The sequence below is a fragment of the Salvelinus sp. IW2-2015 genome, linkage group LG14 (genome assembly GCF_002910315.2).
Source record: "Salvelinus sp. IW2-2015 linkage group LG14, ASM291031v2, whole genome shotgun sequence".
NCBI lineage: Eukaryota > Metazoa > Chordata > Actinopteri > Salmoniformes > Salmonidae > Salvelinus > Salvelinus sp. IW2-2015.
Genome location: NC_036854.1, coordinates 51,843,866 through 51,871,527, shown reverse-complemented (window position 1 = coordinate 51,871,527; position 27,662 = coordinate 51,843,866). Strand labels below are relative to the sequence as shown.

At 44.5% G+C, this 27,662-nt stretch overlaps 1 protein-coding gene across 3 annotated transcripts in view; it reads right to left on the bottom strand.

Moving 5' to 3' along the window:
• Window positions 1-27,662, bottom strand: part of LOC111972460 (POU domain, class 6, transcription factor 2-like) — a 126,214-nt gene that overhangs the window by 44,000 nt on the left and 54,552 nt on the right. For all 3 annotated transcript variants that reach the window (XM_023999454.2, XM_023999455.2, XM_070446727.1), the window contains 2 exons: window positions 20,099-20,463; window positions 2,250-2,384 (listed from right to left, as the gene is read on the bottom strand). In XM_023999454.2, the coding sequence (XP_023855222.1) occupies window positions 2,250-2,384; window positions 20,099-20,463 (500 nt within the window). The remainder of the gene's footprint in view (window positions 1-2,249; window positions 2,385-20,098; window positions 20,464-27,662) is intronic.

The following is a 27,662-nucleotide window of genomic DNA, read 5'->3' as shown; positions in this document are numbered from 1 at the left end:
AACGCTGAGCTGTAGTCTATGAATAGCATTCTCACGTAGGTGTTCCTTTTGTCCAGGTGGGAAAGGGCAGTGTGGAGTGCAATAGAGATTGCATCATCTGTGGATCTGTTGATGCGGTATTCAAATGGAGTGGGTCTAGGGTTTCTGGGATAATGGTGTTGATGTGAGCCATGACCAGCCTTTCAAAGCACTTTTATGGGTTGGCAGTCATTTAGGTAGGTTACCTTAGTGTTCTTGGGAACAGGGACTATGGTAGTCTGCTTCAAACATGTTGATATTACAGACACAGACAGGGAGAGGTTGAAAATGTCAGTGAAGACACTTGCCAGTTGGTCAGCGCATGCTCGGAGTACACGTCCTGGTAATCCGTCTGGCCCTGCAGCCTTGTGAATGTTGACCTGTTTAAAGGTCTTACTCACATCTGCTACGGAGAGCTTGATCACACAGTCGTCCGGAACAGCTGATGCTCTCATGCATGTTTCAGTGTTACTTGCCTCGAAGCAAGCATACAGTAGAAGTAATTTAGCTCGTCTGGTAGGCTCGTGTCACTGGGCAGCTCTTGGCTGTGCTTCTCTTTGTAGTCTGTAATAGTTTGCAAGCCTGCCACATCTGACAAGCGTCGGAGCCGGTGTAGTACGATTCGATCTTAGTTCTGTATTGAAGCTTTGCCTGTTTGATGGTTCGTTGGAGGGCATAGCGGGATTTCTTAGAAGCTTCCGGGGTAGAGTCCCGCTCCTTGAAAGCGGCAGCTCTACCCTTTAGCTCAGTGCGGATGTTGCCTGTAATCCACAGCTTCTGGTTGTGGTATGTAGGTACAGTCACTGTGGGGACGACGTCATCGATGCACTTAATGCCATCCGAAGAATCCCGGGAACATATTCCAGTCTGTGCTAGCAAAACAGTTCTGTAGCTTAGCATCTGCTTCATCACCACTTTTTTATTGACCGAGTCACTGGTGCTTCCTGCTTTAATTTTTGCTTGTAAGCTGGAATCAGGAGCATAGAATTATGGTCAGATTTGCCAAATGGAGGGCGAGGGAGTGCTTTGTACGCATTTCTGTGTGTGGAGTAAAGGTGGTCTAGAGTTTTTTCCCTCTGTTTGCACATTTAACATGCTGATAAATTAAAGATTTAAGTTTCCCTGCATTAAAGACCCCAGCCACTAGGAGCGCCACCTCTGGATGAGCGTTTTCCTGTTTATTTATGGCGGTATACAGCTCATTGAGTGCGGTCTTAGTGCCAGCATTGGTCTGTAGTGGTATGTAGACAGCTAGGTAGATAGTGTGGTCTACAGCTTTTCAGAAGAAGAACATATACACTCTTGAGAAACACATTTTTACACAATTATAAGTAGCCTGCAATATGTGCATTGCTTAGTCATGAGCATATTGAGAAAAACTCCCCTGTACGGCAACTCTTACGCCTTACAGACCTCCTACACAACAAACATGGAATAAGATCTGTCTTATCATAAAACTATGAGAGCCAACGTCTAAGGCATTCGTCAGGCAGTGGTTTTAATTTAGTGATAAACAGGATAGCGGAAGGAGTGCAGAGAGAGAGGGATGAAACCGGGGTTAAGGTAAATAACTGGCTGGCGTGAAAGGGCACATTGTCCATACGATCTTCCTTGAATATGTGCTGTGCACACCTGCAATAAGATGATTCATTAGATAGGGCCCCACTCTGACAAGCGTCATCGTTCAAGCCACTGGCTACTGATGGAACAATTCTGCAGCCACCCTGTAAATATGACAAGGTCAGCATTTTACTGTGACCGGCACAAGAGGAAGAAGGGTTTTGTTTATTCCCAAAAAGCTTAACATATGGCAGGATGTCTGCCACGGGGCTGAAAAATAAACAAATAAACCCCCAAACAACATCGCTACATAAGAGAACTGAATATTGAGACCATCCGGTCTTTGGAGTACTGTTTGCATGTATTTAGTTAGTGAAAAGTGTTTATTGTAGCACTGAACAGCATGGAAATGTACTGTAACAGTATGGAAATGTATTGTAACAGTATGGAAATGTACTGTAACAGCATGGAAATGTACTGTAACAGTATGGAAATGTACTGTAACAGTATGGAAATCTACTGTAACAGTATGGAAATCTACTGTAACGGTAACCACCATTGTGGGACGTGATCTTCCACTAGGTTTTCATTCCAGCCATGTCTTATGAAAAGTTGAAACCTGACATGCATCACTTTTTGTGCTATAAGTGGTATAATGAGTGGACACTCACCTGTCCTTGTGCATTGGTGACCAGCTGCCCCGTGACTCCAGCTTGCAGGTTGGAGAGGGCGTTGCCAAAGACCTGGGACCCGGCGATGGAGCCCATAGCTGCAGCCACCGCTGCCTGGCTGGCCAGAGGGTTCAACTGAAGGTACACAATCCACCATTAGAGGTAATAATAAATGATGCTATTTGATCAGTAGCAATACGGTTTATTGGTATTCTTGAAATGTTAGCATACACAAACATGGGGAGAGAGAGTGCAGGAGGAAGAAAGTGAAGTAGCTTGAGAAAATAGAGTGCCAATGCTTTGTTCCTAACGACAGTCGTACTGTGATGTCTATATGTACAATAGTCCATCATCCAGGCCCTAGAGGTGTGTGCTCCAGGGCCCAGATGAAAGCTTGGGGTGGGCCGGTGAATAAGTGGCAATTTTACCAGTCTAAGTGCTTCCTGTGGCCCCCAGGGTCCAGCACCGTCTCTACAGGGGCCAGGCAGCCCCAGACCATCTAGCTCTAACAATAGAAGGAGCCACGGTGGCCATGCACCACCACCTCAACACCTCCCACTCTGAACCACCGCTCCACCACACCGCTCATCTCGAGGGTTAAAAAATGACCGTCTTTACCCCGGCTATAATGGACTCATCTGGAACCGGTGGACTGGCCAAGCAGTTGTAAAGGAAGTCTCCGTGTGGGCAGAGCCTGTGGAGCTCCAGCCAAGTAGGAGCATGAGATTACCCATATAAATCAAGCTAACCACTTGTTAGGCCTGAAAATGCACTGCTGATTTGGTTGTGGTGCAGCAGAGCAGAGCCTTATTAGGTTGTGCAAGTAGATCGAAGAGCAGGCCGACAGAGGAGACTGTCCAATTACTCAACAGAATAGAGAAATAATAGAAACACTTCTTAAGCTGCGACTGGCTTGTGCTGGTGGGCAATAATGTTATGAAGGGCTAATGTTCAAACAATTGAGGCCTGGTGAAACAACTGAAAATCCTAATAGCACATAGAAAATGCATAGGCAAAAGGATAACCATGTAAAAACAATATGGATAGATTTAACTTCAATGAATAGTGGATGTGCAATATCTTTCATATACTTCTGTATCAAGGCACAAGGCGAGACCCAAATGCAGACACAGGAGGTAGATGGTTGGAGTCTTACAATGTTTATTAATCCAAAGGGGTAGGCAAGAGAATGGTCGTGGACAAGCAAAAAGGTCAAAACCAGATCAGAGTCCAGGAGGTACAGAGTGGCAAACAGGCTCATGGTCAAGGCAGGCAGAATGGTCAGGCAGGCGGGTACAAAGTCCAGAAACAGGCAAGGGTCAAAACCGGGAGGACTAGAAAAAGGAGAATGCAAAAAGCAGGAGAACGGGAAAAACGCTGGTTGACTTGGAAACATACAAGAAGAACTGGCACAGAGAGACAGGAAACACAGGGATCAATACACTGTGGAAAATAGCATAAGCACCAGGGACATGGCTTTTAATCTTCTTCCCATTAAGCTTTTTCATTTTCAGAATCTTATCATGCTGAGCCTGGCTACCACAAAATATGAACAATCTACCATTTCCAATGAACCGAGCTAATTTCACTTCACCAACCTCTTTCTCTATGGCATTAGTTAGTTAGTCGGATATGGTGTAAGTGAGGCCCTGTGGTCTCATCAAACACTATCACCTCTTTCCACTCAAACACATCATTACTCTTGCTACCTTTGCCCTCTTTATGCTTTCTTTACTAAACGCTCAACTGCTTTCTGCATCATGATCTCTCTTCTTCCTATGACTTTCCACTACCGACCATTCCAGTCCTTGACCCTCATCCTCCCACCCAGAACTGACACCCATATTGTTCGCATTCCAGCACAGCTGTTGCTTTTCCAACTTTTTCTCAATTTCCTCCCTTCCACACTACTCGCCGCCATTTCCGACTCCCGGGCTCCCCCTCTCTCCTTCCACCTCGAGCTGGCATCAGCTGTGTTTACTTCTTTTGTAACAGAGAATATGATTGGCAGACACAATTAGCAGAGATAGTACCCAGGTTTTGATTGGTTTACTGTTATAGTACTTGGCAGCATTTGCTTGACGAGCTAGCGAACTTAAAAATAATTAGTTAAAAAATAAAATCGAGAATCGAGATTGCCAACAAACGGAAATGTGTTTAGAAAAAATAAATGTAGCTTATATGAAGAAAAAAAACGCTCCACCTCGCCAAGGATCGATTATCTTGAAAACTAAAGCAGATATGGTGCTTCGGCCCACCGGCTAAATCATTCTGTGGGGACCTGAGCTTTGTTAAGCTGAGACCACTCAGTTGCCATTCATCTTTTATGGTACCCCCACCACTATATTATTACGCCTTCTGAAATCAAATGATGAAAAAATGCCACGGAACGATCAATACTTTTTCATTGACAGTAAAGGTTAAGCACATTAAGAATGACACTGCATTTTTCTTATGAAATCATATTTCATGTTGGTGGCCTCAAACTGGCCATGATTGATATTGGGTCCCCTAGTCTGAAAGTCATCCCGTTTTTTTTTTCTTCCCGAAAATCGCAGGATTTTCTTTAAATGCCCAACCCGCGTTCGTCTTTCTGACCAACTTCAGTCTTAAACGTTAAGAAGAAATGTCTGTTCACTTTAGTTACTCATCCTTCACAGAGGTGAAGTGCATTTGAGAGTCGCATTCAAGCTTTTACTCGTCATTGGCTAATTGACATATATCATTATCTCAAAATGATTAAACATATGCACACAATTTCCATATATCTCAGGAGGGTTGTAAACTTTTGACAATTGTATTTGTTTTTCCATGCTCTTGTTCCAAGAGAACCTTATGAAAAAAATCACACATTTCACGTGATCACGTTGTTGCACTGAAGTTAATGTGTTAACATGTGGCAACATTTAAAAGCAACACGTGATAACATGAAACTACATATGTGAAAACATTGAGCACACGTTGGAAGCATTATCTCATGTGAAATAAACGTGACAACATGGGGATGTAAAATGTCAACAAGTGATACCATGAAACTAAAATGCTAATTCTATTTTCACATGTAAACGTTTTTCACACGCGAATCTGCACATTTCATCAACATGAAAACATGTTATTCTCCTCACATGAGAAAAGATGGTGCTAACATGTGAACTCTAAATTTAATACATGTGAACAACTGACCTCATATGTCTCTTTTGACAGCTCAACATGTGAAAATGGCTATTTAAATTTTGGGGGGAAGGGAAGTAAAGAAATTCTATGGGGTTTTAAGGTAGGTGGTACGCTGTTCAGCTAAAATAGTGTAAACATCTTTAATCAATATAATTACATTTGACATGATCATTTAGTGCTGACTTTTCAAGATGACCCCCAACTGGGATTTGAACTCACAACCTCTGAATTTGGGGTCTGCTGATATTTCTGCTGCGCCACAAAGTCGTCAGCGTTCTCAGAAGTCCCCTAAAGATTCATAACATATAATACATCGCTGCACTTAGCAAAAGAGTGCCGTCTGCACTGCTCTTTTAGTTATCAATTCATCTGATTATTCTGTCATTGATTTCATTGACTTATTTAATGTCCAATGTTGGTGGGTCATATTATTCCGTTTTAATGATACTACTGAATCCCTATGATAAATAAAATAGTTTTTCCAAAGTGCAGTAATACAGGTGAAATCAGTTATTGATGCAGACGTGGTGGTGTAGCAGGAAGTTTGGAATGTCGTGTTCAAATCCCAAGTGAGGACATGTTGAGTAATAACTACTGTATAAGTAAACATGCACACTTGTAATCATGTATTTTAAATATGTACGTTGAAAACACTGAGTTTTTGTTTGCAGGGCATCACCTGTGAAATGTCATGTAAAAAATATCCACATGTGAAGTATCATCATATGTGAAGTGTTCCAAAACCACACGGTTTCACATGATTTCACATGTCAAATTTCATGTGAAATAACATTTTACATGTGCAAAACGTGGACATTTTACATGTAAAATCATGTGAGTTTCTGCATGTGAAATCATGTGTTTTTTTCCACAAGGGGAGGCTTGTAACTTACAATCAATTTGCTCTAGTCAGGGTAGTATTATTGTAAAGGCCAGCGCAACAGAACAGAAGAGGAAGCATGTATTTCATTACTTGGCATACAGTAATCGTTTCGAAAACATGTCACTCTCCTGTGAAACGGATGCCCTAAAGGACTCGTGTCATTTTAAATAGACATTTTTGCCATGATACACTGACTTCTAACCTTCTAAACTTATCTTATTCATTTTAGATCATATTGAAGTTGATGTCAGTTAGAGATAGCAATAGTTTGTTTATTTTGACATCTCATGGGATCAGGAGAAAGAGAAACAACAAAATAAAATCTGGCTAACCCATGGAATGGCAAGATTCCTTCGTGCCAAAAAGTATTTGGAGTGGGATTGGTATCTAGACAAAATGGTAGTGTATGGACAGACTGTTTAAACTCTTCTCTATGACAAAGCTTGTAGTGTCACTATGACAATAAGGGTTTAGCCTGCTATTATTGTAATAGTGACATTGAGATATACATTTCTCTCCCCTTGATGCAATATGTTCACATAGTGACATTTTAGACAGAAATAAAGGATGAGTGTGACGAGGAGCCAGGTTTGCCTCTATATCTGTCCTGGTGGGGGGGATGGAGAGAGCCAGCCAGACACCCTCATCCTGCTTTATGACCACGGTGCTGGATTTCAGAGGGTCTTATCCGGGCCAAATCTTCAAATAAATACATGTATCGGTGCGAAAGTGGCAGGAAGGGTCGGCTGGTGATATCGGTCAGTAAGGGATTGCATTAACAGATAATCCTCCCTTCATTTCTGAGTGGAGCCGCTCTCTCTCTGCTCTCTGCTGAGGGGGAGAGGATTTGTGTGAGTGAGAGGTGATACAATGGTGGAGTCCAGGTGAGGCAGAGAGGGATTTGGTCATGATCGTTTTAACATCATGCCCTTAGGTGATTTGGTTATGTCAAGCGATGCGCTCGTCTGATAAAGGGGATTTCCTTATTTAACCGGGTTAATGATGTGCATTTGGTAATACCGCGGGGTGATGTGCTAGCCTGATAGAGGCACAGTGGAGAGGAGGAGGATGTAGAGAAGGGCGTCTACGCTACAGCTAGCAAAGCAGAGCAGAGCCAGGCCTCGTGTGGAGTTGGAGAGGTCTGGATCAGTGAACAGATAATGGTACCAGTGTGTGCGTGTGTTGGTACTTTAGTGCTATTTCCTTGTGTAGCTATACGTGCCCAACTGAATATGTTGGTGGTCGTATCATTGTGTTTGCTATTCCTCTGCTATTCGGAGGCTATTATTCCGGTAAATCCAGGTAAAAAGAGATAATCGACTGGGCTCTAGCCTAGGGTCTTGAATTGGGTAATATGGATAGCAGTGTGAGGGAGAACTAGGTACAAGAAGGGGGGATAGCAGTGTTGGACATCTAAACAGGTGATTTTACGCCACAGTGCCTCCTCTCAACAGCGCTACAGGAGGCAGAAAATGACAGACGTGGCCTAGCATTTGTGTTGATTGCCTGTGTTGCAGGAGATAAACAGTGATCTTCCTATTTACAAGGCCGCCATATAAACCATTGTGTTCCAGCCTTTTCATTCTCCCATCAATAGGGTGGTTATGGAGTCTTAGTGGTATGGATCTCACTAGCCGTTCGCTAGGGCCGAATCGTGCCAATAACCCACAAACAGGAGCCCCAGAAATCTGATAATGACATCAAATAGTTGGATAAACACATATTGTGGAGTCACCAGTGAGTATTGAATCTTCTGGTGCTGTGTGATATAAAGGCAGGTGCACTGTAGGACAAATATTTTAATATTATATTATTATATTGAAACAACAGTATGTGATCATCACAGGACCACAAGCCACAGATGTTTCTAGTCACATCTACTATCCATCACTCCCCATAAGCCTTATTCATCACCCTAACTGAATACATACTGTACAGTACATGGGGTCAGTAGGTACAAAAAGAAGGTCCTTGATTCAATGTAGATATCATTCTTTGATAAAGCAGCGAAATTGTTAAAAATACATATTTTCCACCATGGGTAAAATTATGACAGTAAATGTCAACTCTGGTGCAGTAACCCGTTGACCATGAGGGTCACCTGGTGCAGTAACCCGTTGTCCATGAGGGTCGCCTGGTGCAGTAACCCGTTGTCACATGAGGGTCACCTGTTGCAGTGACCCGTTGCAATGAGGGTCACCTGGTGCAGTAACCCGTTGTCCATGAGGGTTACCTGGTGCAGTAACCCGTTGTCCATGAGGGTTACCTGGTGGTAACCCGTTCACCTGGTGCAGTAACCGTTGTCCATGAGGGTCACCTGGTGCAGTAACCCGTTGTCCTGGGTACCTGGTGCAGTAACCCGTTGTCCATGAGGGTTACCTGGTGCAGTAACCGTTGTCCATGAGGGTTACCTGGTGCAGTAACCCGTTGTCCATGAGGGTTACCTGGTGCAGTAACCCGTTGTCCATGAGGGTTACCGTGGTGCAGTACCCTTGTCCATGAGGGTTACCTGGTGCAGTAACCGTTGTCCATGAGGGTTACCTGGTGCAGTACGTACTGTCAGTAACCGTGTCCATGAGGGTACCTGGTGAGAGTAACCGTTGTCCATGAGGGTACCTGGTGCAGTAACCCGTTGTCCATGAGGGTTACCTGGTGCAGTAAACCGTTGTCCATGAGGGTTACTGGTGCAGTAACCGTTGTCCATGAGGGTTACCTGGCTGCAGTAACCCGTTGTCCATGAGGGTTACCTGGTGCAGTAACCCGTTGTCCATGAGGGTTACCTGGTGCAGTAACCCGTGCAATCTCTGGAATAGGATAAAAATGGTCTCTGTGAGCGTGAACAGACCCCTGGAAACGTAAATGTGTGTGACTCAAACTAACTGGAGTTTATTCTGGGCTGGCTCTTCTTATGTGCCTGTTTGAAAGTGAACCGCTTTTCCGGCAGACACAATGGAACAGAGAAGAGCAGAGGTAATGGGTATCAACCCAGGTCAGACAACAAAAAGGGAAGCATCTCATGGGAGTTTTGATATGCTTGATGCATGCAGCGCTCAAACCTTTTTGATATTTACCGCCCCCAAAAGTCACAATAATTTAACAAACCATCATTTTGTTTGTTTTGCAGCCATATGTACATTATCAATGAGCTTTGAACAACATCCATAATAATTCTCTCAGCTCCTTAGAAGGCGCTTATCAGAGAGCATTTAGCTAAGAGTAGACAATTCCTGTAGGATGAGAATACTTCCTCTAGTAGACCTACATACACAGTATGTGTAATGGACAAATGATTCTGTACATAAGGGCACAGTATACCTTCCAGTTCTCTGCTGCCAGTGACTGGAACGAATTGCAAAAATCGCTGAAGTTGGAGACTTTAATTTCCCTCACCAACTTTAAACATCAACTATCTGAGCAGCTAACCGATCGCTGCAGCTGTACATAGTCCATCTGTAAATAGCCCACCCAATCTACCTACCTCATCCCCATACTGTTTTTATTTTATTTACTTTTCTTCTCTTTTACACACCAGTATCTCTACTTGCACATCATCATCTGCTCATTTATCACTCCAGTGTTAATCTGCTAAATTGTAATTATTCGCTCCTATGGCCTATTTATTGCCTACGTTCTCATGCCTTTTGCACACACTGTATATAGACTTTCTTTTTTCTACTGTGTCATTGACTTGTTTATTGTGTTATTGGCTTGTTTATTGTTTACTCCATGTGTAACTCTGTGTTGTTGTCTGTGTCACACTGCTTTGCTTTATCTTGGCCAGGTCGCAGTTGTAAATGAGAACTTGTTCTCAACTAGCCTACCTGGTTAAATAAAGGTGAAATACAATAAATAAATAAAAATCTGACCAGTATGGAATAGAATGTACTTCAGCTTGCCTGAGAGGGTCCTCACGTGGAAATGAGGATGATAGCAGCAAAAGGAAGCCTGGCAAAGTAATGCTCTTGAATGTAGCCAGATGCAAGAAGCCCATCTGATAAAGCGGGCCACCCATCTTAAGTCCTGCTGTCATGCTCGTTATCACTCAGCCAAAAGTGTGGCAAAAGTTAACCAAACAGGGAAAATGTACAATAAATAGCGTTTTTGCAGGAGGAAAAACACACAGTGTACATTTCCCCTCCCTCGCTCCCGTTTTCTCGGGCCCCACCTCTCACATCCCTCCATCCCTCTCTTCTTTTCCCACTCCTGAGTGAATGTAATCAGCTGTGACATGAGAAAACACGCTCTCTGTCTGTCAGTGCATTGCCAGTGCTCTGCTCGTCCTAGCTTCCCCAAACAGCTCCCTTCCTGGGTCCTCCTTGCCATCACATCTGCGACTGGGCTCATGTACATCAAAAGGCCATTAGGCCCTCCCAAACACCTCCCAAACACCTCTAGTCCCAGGGTTGACTGAAATGGCTGGGGGGCAGCCTCACACACTGCTCCTCCACTCTGGGTCCTCAGAGCGTAGTCTGGGTCACTGATGGACCTCTGTTGCCACTCTCCTTATTGGCCATTGTCCCAAATTAACATTCGAAAGGACATCGAACATTGACGATGAGGGATGAGAAGGAAGGTGGAAAGGCAAAAAGAACATCAGGGACAGTAAATGCCATGAAAATACAACACAAGCACATCGGTAACCATTCAAACCATTCTGATGGCAGTGGGCCTGAGATGGGTGGGAGTGGCGCGTGCTAATGGGGTGATGTCATCATAGCCTAGCAGTCTGACAGTTAGTTAACAGAGGGGTGTGGGAGCTGATCAAATAAAATGCATTAACTCCAGGAAATAGACATCCTTAGTGGTGGGAGAATGGCTATATTTAATGAATTTAATGAGGCTAAATGCTAATGAAGGAAGAGCAGAGTCCTGAAAACGTTCGGGCTAACTATAAAGGGATGATTGAGTGCAGGACAGTGGCCGTCAATCCTCTCGCTCATTAGCCTCGTGAAATTAACAGCGGCTTGAATCGTTACATGAAATCTGTTCTCGCTCATTCGTTGATAATTGTGAGGCTTGAGAGTTCACGATGGGTTCTATAGTCATCCATCAGCAGAACAGTACATTTCCTCTGGTCAGAGGAGCCACCGACTGTGTGGCTAAAAAAGGTACCCTTATAAAACCCCTTTTATTCTCATTTCTCTCTGCTTAATAATCCATAATATTTGGCTTTTTTCGGATGTGTTAAATTTACGATAACTGTCTATATGATGAAGTACCGTTCGTGGAAAAGAGCTGACCATTGCGATTTTATGAAGTGACACATTTGGTCCAGTTTGCATACAGTTGTAAAGTTGAGAAACATGCCCTTTTTTCAAGCAACTTTTCCCTCTCCTGCTGCAGATGTAAAATAGCAGAGAGAGTATTACTCTGGCTGAGAGTGTGAAGTGGATGCATTGCATTCCTGGCCTGTGCTACTTCTCAGTTTACTGCAGTAGTAAGTGAAAAATGAAACATCAGGTGAAAGAAATGCACAGAATAACAACATTAGAGTATCACATGGTATAGAATTAGGGGCTGGTTTCTCAGACACAGATTAAGCATAGTCCTAGACTAAAAAGCAGGCTCAATAGAGACTATTCATAGGAAGTGCTTTTCGGTCTAGGACCAGGTTTAACCTGTGTCCAGGAAACTAACAATTTCTGTTAAAAAGGTTAAGGAACAACAATCACCGAAACAAAATATATTGACAATTTTTCATGACCTGAGGGGAAATGCCGTCTCTTTTCAAGTTGTTGTTGTTTGACATATAAATATAGCATTTGAATTACTTTAATTTCCTCCTAATCAATGACCGGTGATCTTTCCATGTCCTCAATTCAATATAGAAAGGGTCATCCGTGCTCCGGCCTTATAAACACAATAAAGGTAAATGATTACTCTTTACTGTGGTGTCCCAAAATACGGCTTATAATGAAGAGAAATGAGGGAGGTCGAGGGGGAGGCCTGTCATGTGTCATTGACTCCAGAGATGAATCACAAGAGAGGGGCTCTGTGGCCGAGACGTAGTCACCCGTGATCGATAAACCCCACCGCTCTCACACACACACACATTTGCGCACGCAAACACACGTGCAAGCACACACACACAGGCACACATACGCACACGTGCACACACATACACACACACACGCTATATCAGCATTAAGTGGTGAGATGAATTGATGACATTTACAGACTTTGTGTATTGATAATCTGCTTGTTTAACTCCCGAGGCCGTGCTCTTTGAGAAGCTGCTAACGTTATCTAAATCTATTGGTTTTGGATTGTGGTCCATTCACAGAAGCATCAACGTTAGTTTCACTCCGCTAATCAAATGAGGCCGAAGATCCCCCACCAGGATGAATAGAAGATGGTGCCTATACTTCCATTTCCTTAATTCCAATGGTGTATCAGCATTTAGAGTGTAGCTATCGAGTGACCCTAACATAACATGCAAATAACACACTTTTCTGGTCATATTTTGCACTGACCAGAAATGGGGACTTTTGACTTGGCCTATAAGAGTAATGCAATAACATTGCATTAAAAGAGGATGCTTTTTTGCGGTGCAGGTCAGTGCTGCTGTGCAGAGCGGCTGTTTTCCTTGTGGTCACTAATGGGCATCAGAAATTACAGGCAGGAGAATCGTGCCCCGCAGGGGGACTGGCCTCCTCAGTGGAGTGGAGCACTTAGACAGCAGCTTGTGTCTGGGAGCCCACTGGAGGAGGAGGAGGAGGAGGAGGAAGAGGAGGGGGGAACTCAATGTCACGGCCTAGCCTCATAATTTAAGAAACCCTATTCCGTATCCACTGTTAAGTGAGCCTTGGCTTGGCTTCCCAACCCCAAGGCTCCCCTGTGGGCATCTAATGCGTGTCGCCCCCAGTGTGAGTGTAGGTGGATCGGGGAACCAAGTCTCACTACTAGGCTGAGTTGGTTACCTCCTCTCTTCTCCCCAGCTCTCTGCCTGCCCAGTGGGAGAGAAAGGCTGGGGAAGAGGAACAAGCGCCAAAACACAGACGGGAAGTAGTAAATAGGTGAGTATGCCTCTGCAGAGCCACACAGCAACAGAGTGCAGTTGATAAAGGACACCTGCTTGTTACACCCCTAATAAAAAAAAATGTGCAGGAATTGTCCATGGGCTAGAGTGAAAAACGTATTATTCTTTCAGAAAATATAGTAAATATGAATATGCTTTTTTTTTTTTTCTTCTTCAAATGTATTTGGCCCTGAGTCTAAAGATTTCCTTCGGGCCTAATCCTTCTAATTTGAAGTAAATAAAAGCAGTAAGGCTGTCATGCTGTTTCCCTCATCTCCCTCCACCTATGCTGCTGTATAAATATTCATATGAGAAATGTGCCGCTGTCTATTGATGGACAACAGTCTTATTTTCTGCTTCAGTCAACAGTGCACATTTGTATTTCTAAACTGTGGTGGTGGTGCTGAGGTCGTTATGTAAGGCAATTTTCTGCCTTCTTAAGAGCCAGCTCCCCTGTGCATTAATGAGACTCCCTCCCTCCCTCCACCTCCTCCCAACTTGAGCTGCCGAGGAGCCTGACTACCGACAAGGCCCTACTGCTAGCACCAGACAGCAGTGACGGCACAACACATAAGACATCTACCCCCAGCTGCTCATTTACACACTTTTATTTTTAAAGAACACGTTAATAACAAATTAATTGAATCCAGTGCTTTATGGGAAAAATATGCTGCATTTTAATTCAGTAGTAGTTACTGTGATATGACCATATATCCGTGGTGTTTGTATTAGGCCTATGACATCTTTTAATTCACCTCTAACACCAAACCTCTGTTCACCAAAGAACATTCGATTTTCTCACAAAATTTCTGAGCGGTAAAGGACAATTTCATAGACTTTACATGAGTCCTGTTAGATATGATACTATCACACTAAGAGCTATTGGGCATGGGTACATTTAGCATGCCAGGGGCATGTCATCTTAATTTACATCTAATACACTGTGGATTTATCCGGGGATGCATGAGTAAATTAAGCAGGCGTGTACCTGATCTGGAGAATCAATTAATCGATATGCAAGAGCCATTTAAAACACACAAAAAGAGGAATGAAACAAATTGAAGGGTGCTGATTCTAACAGTGGTTGACATAGGCAAAAGTGCACTGCAGCGGGAAGACAGTGACACYGGTGTTTTGAAGGGGCGTCAGCTGGAGACAAAAGCAGTTGAGATGGGCTGGAGACCGACCGAGGGGAAGGAGGGAGGGAGGGAGTGCAAGAGATGGAGAGAGTGCAGACAGCCAGGCCCCTGAAAGCCTGTTGTGGTGGGCAGGGCCTGACCTTGGTGACGATGGGTTTTCACGAGAGGGCTCTAATGAAGCTTGATTGCCAGGGACTACTGAGGGAGCCGAAGGGGAGTCAGGCGAGGAGGGGAGAGAAGAGAGGAGGAGGAAGAAAGAGCGAGAAAAGGATAGGGGAGAGAGAAAGGGCTCAGGTAATTGCAGCACTTGTGGGTCTGATGCCCCGCGGTCCTGTGATGTCGGGGTGCACTGGGGAAGGGAAGGAAGGAGAGAGAGGAAGAGAAAGAGATGTCTGCAGACGTTTTGGTGGTAAATTGTGGAGCGCTGGAACAGGAGGGAGGGAGGGAGGGTTATAGAGAGAGAGAGCAGGGCTCTGGGCAGTAATTACCCCAGCGAGTCTGTGGGATGGAGGGATGGAATAGAGTGGACAGGCCCAGTGTGGAGCTCTGACAGGGACGGAGGAGAGGAAAGCTGAGGACTGTAGGGGGGAGGCCAGGCAGACGGCAGGAAGCTGACAGAGGGATGGAGGATGGAGACAGGACATACTGTAAGCCCTGAAACCACAGAACTAGACACCGCTAGACACTGTGCCAAGGTTAAGGGCTATAAGTGAACACATACACACACACACACAGCATGTGACAGGACAGCCCAGACCAATAAAAGAGGTACTGTAGGACTGGCGAATACATGATACTGTTCATGAGCCTCTGGAAGATGTCGCTCATACAAGAAACAGCAGATAAGGTTCAGGCAGACTGAGTATCGTACCTAACCAACCAGACAGTTTGCGTTAAGAGACATTCTACATTCTTGTTTCTATTGAAGAACAGGAAAGTGGAGAAAGGACATGTGAGAACTCAGAAAAAGAAACAAATCAAACAGAAATGAAAGGAATAGAATGTGAAAAGAAAGAGTGGAAGAGAGTGATAACATATGGTAGAATGTGTGTGTGTGTGCATGCAAACCTGTGTCTCTTGTGTGTGTGTGTGTGCCTGTGAGTGTGTTAGCTCCATTGAATGGCGCACAGGGGTCACGAGGGCCCGAGCTCAGCGAATGGAATTAGAGAGAGTTGATGGGCTGGCTTAAGCCTCCCACTGCCACGGATCAGTATGTAGCAGCCTCTCTCTCCCTCCTCTGCCTCTCCCTGCTGGGGCCGATGTAACTCAGTGGACTGGCAAATTACACCAGACCTACAGCTGTAGCCCGACATTATGATTAATTTGATCAGTAATTTCTCCTGTTTTTCATTTTAATCGCCGCGACCATTCTGCTGTGGCAGGTCTTTCAGATCTAATTAAGATCAATTCTGGTGTAACAGACTTGGCGAGCGCCGTCAAATCCCTGAGCTCTGCTGGGCGTGGAGAAAACCCGCACCTCTATTCAATCAACTTCCAGCAAATCCAGCCCGGATCCAGCAATCAGGCCATTAACACACTTAAGCAAATTTCATAATGTCCCTCCCCGTCTATTTGTCATCACTGTGGAGGGAGGCTGAGGCCCCCTCTGTGAGCGCCTGGAACTCAGCATGCTGGAGTGGGGTGGTAGACAGGAGGTAGTAGTGTAGTAGGGCTGGCTGCTGTGGTGGAGACGCACCGAGGAACGGGAGAGTGAACCTCTCGTTGTGCTCAAAGTTAAACTGTGGAGAGTCCGCCAGTAACCTAGGCTGTTAGGCTACTCTACTGAAACAAGAAGGGAGTAACAGTGAAACAGCAGCATCGTTTCTCTTCATCCACTCTAATGTTGACATTAGAAGCCAGTGGATGTTAGTTTCTCTACATGCAAAGACGAGCTCGGACTGTTGATTCTATTCTAAAAGGTTCAATGTGAGCATCATCTCCCAGTGGGGGACAATTAGGAGAGTAATAGTATCCTAATGACTGTTTGTCTATCTGACACTCCCTCTGGTTCTTAAAACAAATGGTTGAATGGCTGAGTGGTCTTGTGTGTGTGAATAATAGGTGAACAATAAAAGGGCTGTGATCTGTACTACAGTGCATCCCAAATGGCACACTATTCCCTATTTAGTGCACAACTTTCGACAAGAGCCCAATAACCTAATGTGAGGACTAATTATGGCTGTATAGATACCCAATACAACACTTTTGTATTTTAGTCCCACATGGCCAAAGCAATAATGCAAAATACATAATGAAAATGTACTCTAAGGCCAATTATGGCTTAGAATTCTCAGAGGAAAGGTTTAATGTAGCATGCATGCACACACACACGCACCCACACACGCACGCACCACCACACACACCCCCACACGCGCACACACACTCAGGGGGTTACAGATGGGGACTCTCCCCGGATGGAGGCCTCTATGGATTAACCAAATTGATGCTCAGTGACTCTTAACTGAAAATGTAATCATTGACCTGGGTGTTGAGGGTGGAGGGTGCAGATGGATGGAGGGGCCCAAATCATATTGCAGACTTGAGTGTGTTGAGACCTGGGCAGGAGTGCTTTCAGCAGAGAAGGGTTGTGTCCCAATTGGCACCTTATTCCCTGCGTAGTGCACTGCGTAGTGCACCCCGGTCAAAAGTAGTGCACTACGTAGGGAATAGGGTGCCATTTGGGACACACCCAAGAACTGTCCACGGAGGGACCCTCACCGGGTGGCATAGCAACGCCCTCAGTGACAACCCCAGCACTGAGCCAGAGAGAGATGAAACATTTCACACCTAGCCTGCCTACCTCCCTCTCACATCAGCCGTAATACCATTGGACGAGGCAATATCTTAATGATGGCCTCTTCGGCTCCCCTCCAGGGTGGTCAATTGATCTATATATCTGTCTATCCCCAGTCATTATAATCAGGATCTCAGCTTCTTTATCCAATACAATCCATGCTAAGAACAGGGTGTGATTGTGGGGAAACTGGTGGAAAGATGTCATAATAGCACTAATAAATGAGGATTTCTCATTTTAATAAAGCATTAGAATGTATTGTGAGTATGCCAGGCACAGGCAGGGATTGCTCTCTGTAGCTCTGCTTTCAAACACATTCCTCAAACAGACTAAAATATTCAGAGAAGAAAATGGGGGGCTTTGCTTGACTGTAATGCACTAACATTAGAACACTTATTTACTCCAGAAAATAACATTATTGTTAGGCTTTGGCCCTTATGCTGGGCGTGTCTGAGTGGACCAGTACTGTGTGTTCATCCCAAATAGCACCTTATTCCCTATTAAGTAGGGTTGGGCGGTATCCAGATTATCAAATCGTCATACCGCCTTCTCTCATCCCGGGATTTACGGTATTACCGGCTTATTACACAAGGGGGCGGTAACATTAAAAAAAAAGAAAGCCAACTGAGCGTCTATTACCAGAATACTAACAACATTTGTACACGTAACAGTGAATTTCCATAGAGGCTGCTAACTAAATATGCTAATGAGCGCAAACCAAAAAATAAATAATTACAAAGACACGCAGTCCAGCTCAAAGTTATACACATATACTGTAGGGAGCTACATATGTCATTTTTGTTACATTTTGACATTTACAAGCGAATGTGAACGAGAGATATTGTCTAAATGAACAGTACTGGCTTTAGAGCAGCATGTGTCCCCACTCTAGGGCAACGGGCCTGCCTGCTCTGCTCTGAGGAGCAGATGGGCCGAGAAAGGAGAAGAGAAGAAAACGTAAGGAAATCAAAAGATAACGGTGGCAGCTGTACAGATAACTCATCCAAAGGGCTTTGACTTCTCTAACACGGGGGTCGCGTTGACACAGAATTCTAAAACGCATAAGAAATATCTTGCTGCGTTTTGTAAATGCAGCTCGGCTTCAGACTAATTTTGTGCTTCAGTTGCATTTCTCCACTCAGATGAGAATTCACTAACGGGCATTCTATCAGCAAGCAGCTCTCTGACTGATGTGGAGCTACTTTTCTCCAGTACTTTTCTAGTTGTAGCCAGCCTACTGTTCTCAAGTAAAATGCTAGAAAAACATGAGGAAATGTAGCTGGCTACATTCTTTCTATGATAAACAGAAATATGACGGCCATGCATAGTTTTTTCAAAAAAGACCTTGCTTTTTTATTGTAAGCTAATTTAGCCTACAACTGTGGCTGCCCGCCAAATAGCGTTTCACTTCTGTTGTCATCTGATGCAAATGTGAATGTGTTGCACTAATGTATTTTCTGTGAAGGAAAACTATAGCTGCAGGTCCCTGCTTCTATTGAAGCAACAAAACACGCTTGAGTTTCAATATATATTTACAAACAAACACGTGACTGGCTGTTCTAGGGAACTACGGTATGCTTCATAATGGAAAATAATGTGACAAGTGAAATGAAGAACGCAATCTTCTTTATCTTCTAACGCATTGCACAAGTTGACTGCAGGTATTTACTTAAAAAGTAGCTACAAATATTAAAATGTATATACAAACGTCAAAGAATTAGTTTCAACGGTGTTGACGGTATTGAAAAAGCATCCCGTGGCTTTTTCCAAATACCCTTGTACACGATTTACCGCCCAAGCTTACTATATAGTGCACTACTTTTGACCAGAGCCCTATGGGCCCAGGCCAGAAGTAGTGCACTATGAAGGGAATAGGGTGCCATTTGGGATACACAGCCTTTGACTAGCCCAATCTACCGTCAGCGCTCAGGGTTCATTGCCATGGCTGGACTGTGGCTACAGTATATGGTTGGCATCTTGGTCTGGGAGGCAGGCAGCAGCTAGCAAGCCTTTGGAGGTCATTAAATGCGGGCGTCTTGTTTTTCCTGCTGAGTCTCACTAGGCCATGACAGGGCCGGAGACGGGTGCAAGGGGGGAAACAAATGGCTGTACTCATCCCGGCCTTAAAGAAGGGTGCAGCGCCACAACCCAATAAGGGCCTGACGCTGATGAATGTGGCTGAGGAGAGGGAGGCGACCCTGGCCAGGCTCCACCAGAAATGAAACCACAGGGATATAAAATAGGTTATTATCGTCAGATGGACAGAAGGGGGCCGAGATTGATGGACAGACAAACTGACTGAAAAGGAGGTGGGATGAGGGAAGGGAAGGGCAGCTAAGCTAAAAAGGACTGATAAATGTTGATGAGAGCTGGGATGGATAACACGATCTATCCGAGATGGATCAGTTGTAAAAGTTATGCATGATGGCTCGAGTCTCGGGTTTAGTGTGCTTTGAAGAAACCTCTCACTGTAGGATGACCTTGTCAATGAGATGCACATTTTATGTTCCCCACACTGACAGCAGAGCTGGCTGCCGGGAGTCAAACACTGGGTCTTGGTTCATATCAAGTATAGAACAGAGTACCTGGACAAACAAGGTCTATTAAGTAGGCATCAGCATTGTGTTATCTCAAGGTTGGCCTCTGTCTCTATACAACGCACCCAACAATAGCATATCACCCCTAGTAAGACAATTGAAAAACACATCCATTTGCTGAGCAGCAATAAGCAGTAAGGTCTACGTAAACGACTATTCTTCCAACTTGGATAACAAAGTTATAGATCATTTTGTGACTAAATCATTGGCGTACGCTAACAGGAGGGGGTAAGAGTGAGCTCACCTGCAGTGGCATGGGCGGGGTGACGGGCGAGGGTAGGCTGCGGGCCGGCGATTGGTTTTGCCGGAGGGGCGAAGACTGTGGCGGTTGGCCAGAGCCAGTCATGGAGGTGGTGGAGGAGGAGGCGGAGCCAGGGGAGGGGACCGAGACAGAGGACTGCTGAAGGCTGGGCGGGGTCATGCGACCCCGCGATGACAGCTGGTTGTGGGCGTGGCTGTGGGAGTGTTGATGCTGCTGATGGTGGTGCTGTTGTTGCTGATGGTGGTGCTGTTGTTGCTGATGGTGGTGCTGTTGTTGCTGATGGTGGTGCTGTTGTATCTGTTGGAGCTGCTGCAGGTGCTGAAGCTGGGAGTTCAGGGATGAGGTAGCTGAAGAAGGAAGAGAAACAGAAGCAGAGGGTCAACCTCCTGATATCATCTCCATTGTTATCATCATCCCCGTCTAAAAGTAGTCAGAGACATTCAAAAGCTATTGTAAGACCTTCATGTGCAATCATGAAAACCAGCAGTCAGGTTATCATACTGAAAAAGAATGGTCACACCTCAGACAAACGATACATACTAGGTGGAGGTGTGGAACAATGATGTAAATTGGGCAGCGCCACAACAAGGTCCTGTAGTATTTTAACTTTTACAACGGGCTTACAGAACCACTTAACTTCAAGTTAGAGGACAAAGCTATATACATTGATTGACATAATTGCTCTCTCCAGAGAGAATCTGTTCAATTTCACGCAATGAATGCCACGATCTTGGGTTTAATTGCAGAAAATCTCCTATGAAGAGCCATTCATCTTGACTGGGCATCTTAAGAAATCAATCCATTAACTAATTGGATTCAATAATGGCATGCCATTATCCTCATTCCTAGATTTAAATGTTAATACATTTCATGCACCGTTTCAGTGAAACACACAGACAGAGATGTTTCAGGGAGACAGGCACGCATACTCGAGTTTGACAGGGGGAACAGGACTCCCGAATCTCGCGGGATTCTAGCAGGAATGGGAGTAACGTTCTAGAGTCAAGTTCGAGACAGGATGGGACAGGATCAACAGTCTACAGGAACGGGCAGTACAGGAATAGTTATACAATGTTTTTATAACTATTATAAATATATAAATATGTCATGTGTGGAACATTTCATGAAACAACAACTGGGTAGGCTTTATATAGTTTACTTAATAAACATTTGTTTTAAAGGTCATTTCCCCTCTGCCCCTTTTGTCGGCTCACTCCAGTTGCTCAGGGTTCAGATGCCAACCTACATCAGTAGTCTAAATGACGAAGCGTTCAAGGAATTGCAATGTCTTGTTGCAGCCACGGACCCATCGCTAACATTCACATTAGAGCCAAGGAAAGAGCGATGTTTTAGCAACATTTTATGGAGTTGTCTTTGACAGGCTTGTAAGAAATGCTGCGGTTTAATCAAATAGGCTACCAACCGGAGAACGGGAGAAGCGGCATAGCTGTACTCCTAACAACTTTACTGTCAAGCCCAACTGGTAATGTATTTAACTCAACCCGTATCATCTGAGGTGAAGAGCAAAGTAGAAATAGATTGACTTATGCAGTACTGCCACTCGGTTTCTATCTTGTATGTTCATGTTGTAAATGTTCATACGGGGCTCCCAGGTGGCGATTTTTATCGGGAAGGGACAGGAAAGTTCCGGGGTTGTAGACTGTTGCGGGATCAGGACAGTACAGGAAAAAATGTACAGGACAAGACGGGAAAGGAATACATTTTCACTCCCATAATATGCAATACAGGACACTGTACATGTACAGTGCATTCAGAAAGTATTCAGACCCCTTCACTTATTCCACATTTTGTTGCGTTACAGCCTTATTCTAAAATGTATTAAATAAAAAATCATCCTCATCAATCTACAAAATATCCCATAATGACAAAGCGAAAACAGGTTCTTAGAATTTTTTGCAAATGTATTAAAAATAAAAAACAGAAATACCTTATTTACATAAGTATTCAGATCCTTTGCTTTGAAATTGAGCTCAAGTGCATCCTGTTTCCATTGATCATCTTTGAGCTGTTTCTACAATACATTCAATTGATTGGACATGATTTGGAAAGGCACACACCTGTCTATAGAAGGTCCCACAGTTGACAGCGCATGTCAAAAACTAAGCCATGAGGTCGAATGAATTGTTCATAGAGCTCCGAGAGAGGATTTTGTCGATGTACAGATCTGGCGAAGGGTATCAAAAAAAACTCTGCAGCATTGAAGGTCCGCAAGAACACAGTGGCCTCCATCATTCCTAAATGGAAGAAGTTATGAACCACCAAGACTCTTCCTAGAGCTGGCCACACGGACAAACTGAGCAATCGGGGAGAAGAGCCTTGGTCAGGGAGGTGACCAAGAACCAGATGGTCACCCTGATAGTGAGTTCCTCTGTGGAGATGGGAGAACCTTCCAGAAGGACAACCATCTCTGCAGCACTCCACCAATCAGGCCTTTAGAGTATGTTAGAGTGGCCAGACGGAAGCCACATCTCTGTAAATGGCACATGACAGCCCGCTTGGTGTTTGCCAAAATACACCTGAAGGACTCTCAGACCATGAGGAATATGATTCTCTGGTCTAATGAAACCAAGATTGAATTCTTTGGCCTGAATGCCAAGCGTCACGTCTGGAGGAAACCAGGCAATACCTGACCAATACCATCCCTTCGGTGAAGCAGCATCATGCTGTGAGAATGACTGGGAGACTATTCAGGATCGAGGGAAATTAATGGAGCAAAGTACAGAGAGATCCTTGATGAAAACCTGCTCCAGAGTGCTCAGGACCTCAGAATGGGGCAAAGGTTCACCTTCCAACAGGACAATGACCCTAAGCACACAGCCAAGACAACGCAGGAGTGGCTTTGGGACAAGTCTCTGAATGTCCTTGAGTGGCCCAGCCAGAGCCTGGACTTGAACTCGATCTAACATCTCTGGAGAGACCTGAAAATAGCTGTGCAGCGACACTCCCCATCCAACCTGACAGAGCTTGAGAGGATCTGCAGAGAAGACTGGGAGAAACTCCCCAAATACAGGTGTGCCAAGCTTGTAGAGTTATACCCAAGAAGACTTGAGGCTGTAATCACTGCCAAAGGTTCTTCAACAAAGTACAGAGTAAAGGGTCTGAATACTTGTGTAAATGTGATATTTCAGTTTTCTAAAAACCTGTTTTTGCATTGTCATTATGGGGTATTGTGTGTAGATTGGTGAGGGGGAAAAAACTATTTCATCAATTTCAGAATAAGGCTGTAATGTAACAAAATGTGGAAAAAGTCAAGGGGTCTGAATACTTTCCTAGTGCACTGTATTCAGCCCTTCTATAGTACAGTATGCAATGGCACAAATTTGCAACCATTGACTCTGAAATCCCTTGGTTCTTATTGTTTAACAAAGCCCTAAGTGACTGTATAAGTGACTGTATAAGTGACTGTATAAGGGACTGTATTGACCTCAGGCAAACAGCATTTTATCCTTATCACTCAGCAATTAGAATGAAGAGAGTGCAAAACCCAGACGATTTCTAATAACAAAACCAAATAAAAAGACATGCCTACCAGTTGATTTGACCAATACATCACATTTCTAACTGACCCACTCGTTCTCCAGTAAAAAGAAGGAGAAGACTACGCTCTGAGACATAGAAGATTTGGCCATTCATTTGACTGTGAATCTACTTGACTTCCTTGGGAAGAGGTACTGGGGGATGTGGTGCACGACCGGCACAATACAAAGATCTGATTGATATTCAGAGGGCTACTGTAGGGCTACCTGCAGCCTAAGACTTTGTTTTTGCCAGTTCTGGGACTACGTGTGAGTGTACTACAGTATATTGCCAAAGTACTATTATCTACTTTCTATATGTTATGAATGCTATTTTAAGCCGTATAACATCAATATAACCTTTAGTGACAAGGCTACGGCAATAGTTGTTTCTCAGCCTTAAAAAAACAACGAGAGGTCTCGAGAAATTGAGAGAATAACAACAGATCAATGGCACCAAAAAGAATGGTGTTGATTGGCGTATTGATAACGCAACAGAGCATTCGTGAATAGAGGGGTAGACAAACTTGTATACGTACTGAATCATTGCACTTCACTAATTATGTTTCATAGTGAGATGAATAAATAAAACATCAGGGCAGACACTTCTTTGATTAGTCTGGCCGCTGCTGGTTCTGGAGAGGTGCATGCGGACATTTGATCAAGACCTCCCCCTTTCCCCCCGTTCTAAGTAGCAGACGAAGAATGCCAGCGAAGGAAGCTAGTGAGTACGTCTCAAATGGCACCCTATTCCTTATATGATGCACTGCTTTTTACCAGAGCCCTATCGGACCCTGCTCAAAAGTGTTGCACTTTAAAAGGAATAGGTTTCCATTTAGGACGTGACCATTGTCTCTGGGCCAGTAAACAGCAGCAACACTTTCACATTTCTTCTACCTCCTGACACATTGACACCTCTCCCAAACCCCACCATGAATTATATATCATCTTGGGCTCACGAAAGCCAAGAGTCCAATTCTCACTTGAAATGTTGGGGCAAGTTGTCTCGCAAAGTATGACAGGACCGGGCGCCTCTCTCGGTCTTCCCTTACAAGTGAACCGCAAGAAAAATGTGGCGTGCGGCAGTTAAAAGATGGAAAATGGGACGAATGAAAGAAAGACCGAACGAACAAACGAAAAGGAATGCACGACCGAGAAAGAGAAATAGAAAATGTCTGTAAAAAAAATACAAAAATGTCGAAACCTAGGGACGATCAAAGAGGATTCGGAGAATTTCCTCCAAGCGCTGACCCGCGGCAGAGGAGGAAAGAGTGGCACGACAAAAGAATATGAAGAAGAAGGAAAACAAATACTGAGGGAATATGGAAGAAGCCCCATGTGGCCTTATTATAAGGGCTGCACCACAGGTAACTATATTCTTTAACAGCTGTGGTTTATAAATTCTGTCATCTTGTGAAGAAGACTTTCAAGCCCACTGACCCTTCTCCCCCTTGTAACTGGGCACCCGGTTTTAGGAAGCACATTCTTCTAACTGCGGCTGTCTGATGGCTTTGGCTGAGCACATGATCCAGCAGCCCTGTCTCCACTAATTGTTTGTGCTCTCCCTCCCTCCTCCTCAAGCAGACAGTGGATGGAGGATGAGAAAGGGAGGCTCGGTGAAGTTGGAGACAGGCCAAAAGGCTGCTGGGATCCTATGGAGCTCATTATATGCACTACACTTCCCTGGCTGCGTGCTCACCGATCCTAGTACTATGTTCGAGTGGTCCTCTCACTTATATAGGCACCTAGCTTAGTGGTAAAAGAGCGAGGGTCCCGATCTGACTGTTGAACCAGCAATCCTCTGTTAATGAGGATAATAAGGAATAAGCCACATCACAGAAAAAGGACTCAAAAGACATGAATCAACTAAAAGCATTAGATGTGCATTTCAGTAACACTTCTGGACCATAGGAGGTCCCAGTAGGTGGGAGATGAAATCCCTCAAACAGCATACAATGATTCTCTGCACCACAGAGGGGTAAGAGTCACGTGACCTGTGTGGTTCTAGGACCCAGGATACTGTAGGCTCTTGTCTACTTTGTTTCACCGGGGATGGTGCCACCGTAAAAAAAAATGTTTACTGTCGTCTTTGACTGCCGCAGCCCTGACTCTTTGTGAAGTACGAAGCGAGGCTGATTGTCAGAGGTCGAAAAGGCTAGGTCAAAACCTGCTTGTTCGTCAGACACAATGCTATTTTTGTTTCCTGTGTCGCTCAGGAGAGGAGGAGAGAGAAGCAGCCACCTCTCATTACCACAGGCCCCTCTCTGGTCCCTGCCAACCCTCCGTTAATACAGTTCTCTCTCTGGGCTTGATTTGGCCTCTGTTGTTTTCTCCTCTGTGTTAACAACAGCTCAGCCTTGTGTTTGTTTGTTTGTGTGTGTGTGTGTGTGTGTGTGTGTGTGTGTGTGTGTGTGTGTGTGTGTGTGTGTGTGTGTGTGTGTGTGTGTGTGTGTGTGTGTGTGTGTGTGTGTGTGTGTGTGTGTGTGTGTGTGTGTGTGTGTGCAATGAGCATTAGTCATATCTGTCTGCTCTGCACAATGCATGTGTGGTAACTCCTTTCTTTAGAGTTAGGACACATTCATACAAGGTGCAATAAAAAAGGTGGAATATAAAGGAAGGCCAAGTATTTGTCCAGTTATGTACAGTATTGAAAGAAGGTCACCAATGGCAAAAGGTGATGTTCTAATTGAAAGGAGAAGCATTCAATGGGATTGTGTCTACATCCATGCTCATCACACTCAGCTCACAGAAAAGGCCAGGTCAAGGCCCACATGACAGAGACAGTAACGAAGTAGCCATCATGTCCAGATAAAGGAACTTTGACTGGCCTGGCTTCAACCCACAAAGTTTACCCCATAGATAGACTTGCTCTTTACACTTCACTGAATGGACTGCACTCCTCTTTCTTTCGTTGTATAGTGTGTATCGCACAAACCGTTTGAATACAATATGAAGATGACAATATAAAGTCCAGCCCATCCAATGAACTGTAAAGAGTTCTTCAAGTACGAATAATAGTCTAGGTCACAACATTCAGTGCAAAACTGTACCGTCGTGGCCAAAAGTTTTGAGAATGACACAAATATTCATTTTCACAAAGTCTGCTGCCTCAGTTTGTATGATGGCAATTTTCATATACTCCAGAATGTTATGAAGAGTGATCAGATGAATTGCAATTAATTGCAAAGTCCCTCTTTGCCATGCAAACGAACTGAATCCCCCCCAAAAACATTTCCACTGCATTTCAGCCCTGCCACAAAAGGACCAGCTGACATCATGTCAGTGATTCTCTCGTTAACACAGGTGTGAGTGTTGAGGTGGACATGGCTGGAGATCACTCTGTCATGCTGATTGAGTTCGAATAACAGACTGGAAGCTTCAAAAGGAGGGTGGTGCATGGAATCGTTGTTCTTCCGCAGACAAACATGGTTACCTGCAAGGAAACACGTGCCGTCATCATTGCTTTGCACAAAAAGGGCTTCACAGGCAAGGATATTGCCTAAATCAACCATTTATCGGATCATCAAGAACTTCAAGGAGAGCGGTTCAATTGTTGTGAAGAAGGCTTCAGGGCGCCCAAGAAAGTCCAGCAAGCGTCAAGACCGTCTCCTAAAGTTGATTCAGCTGCGGGATCGGGGCACCACCAGTACAGAGCTTGCTCAGGAATGGCACCAGGCAGGTGTGAGTCAATGCTGCACGCACAGTGAGGAAAATACTTTTGGAGGATGGCCTGGTGTCAGAAAGGGCAGCAAAGAAGCCACTTTTCTCCAGGAAAAACATCAGGGACAGACTGATATTCTGCAAAAGGTACAGGGATTGGACTGCTGAGGACTGGGGTAAAGTCATTTTCTCTTGATGAATCCCCTTTCCGATTGTTTGGGGCATCCGGAAAAAGCTTGTCCGGAGAAGACAAGGTGAGCGCTACCATTAGTCCTGGTTCATGCCAACAGTAAAGCATCCTGAGACCATTCATATGTGGGGTTGCTTCTCAGCCAAGGGAGTGGGCTCAC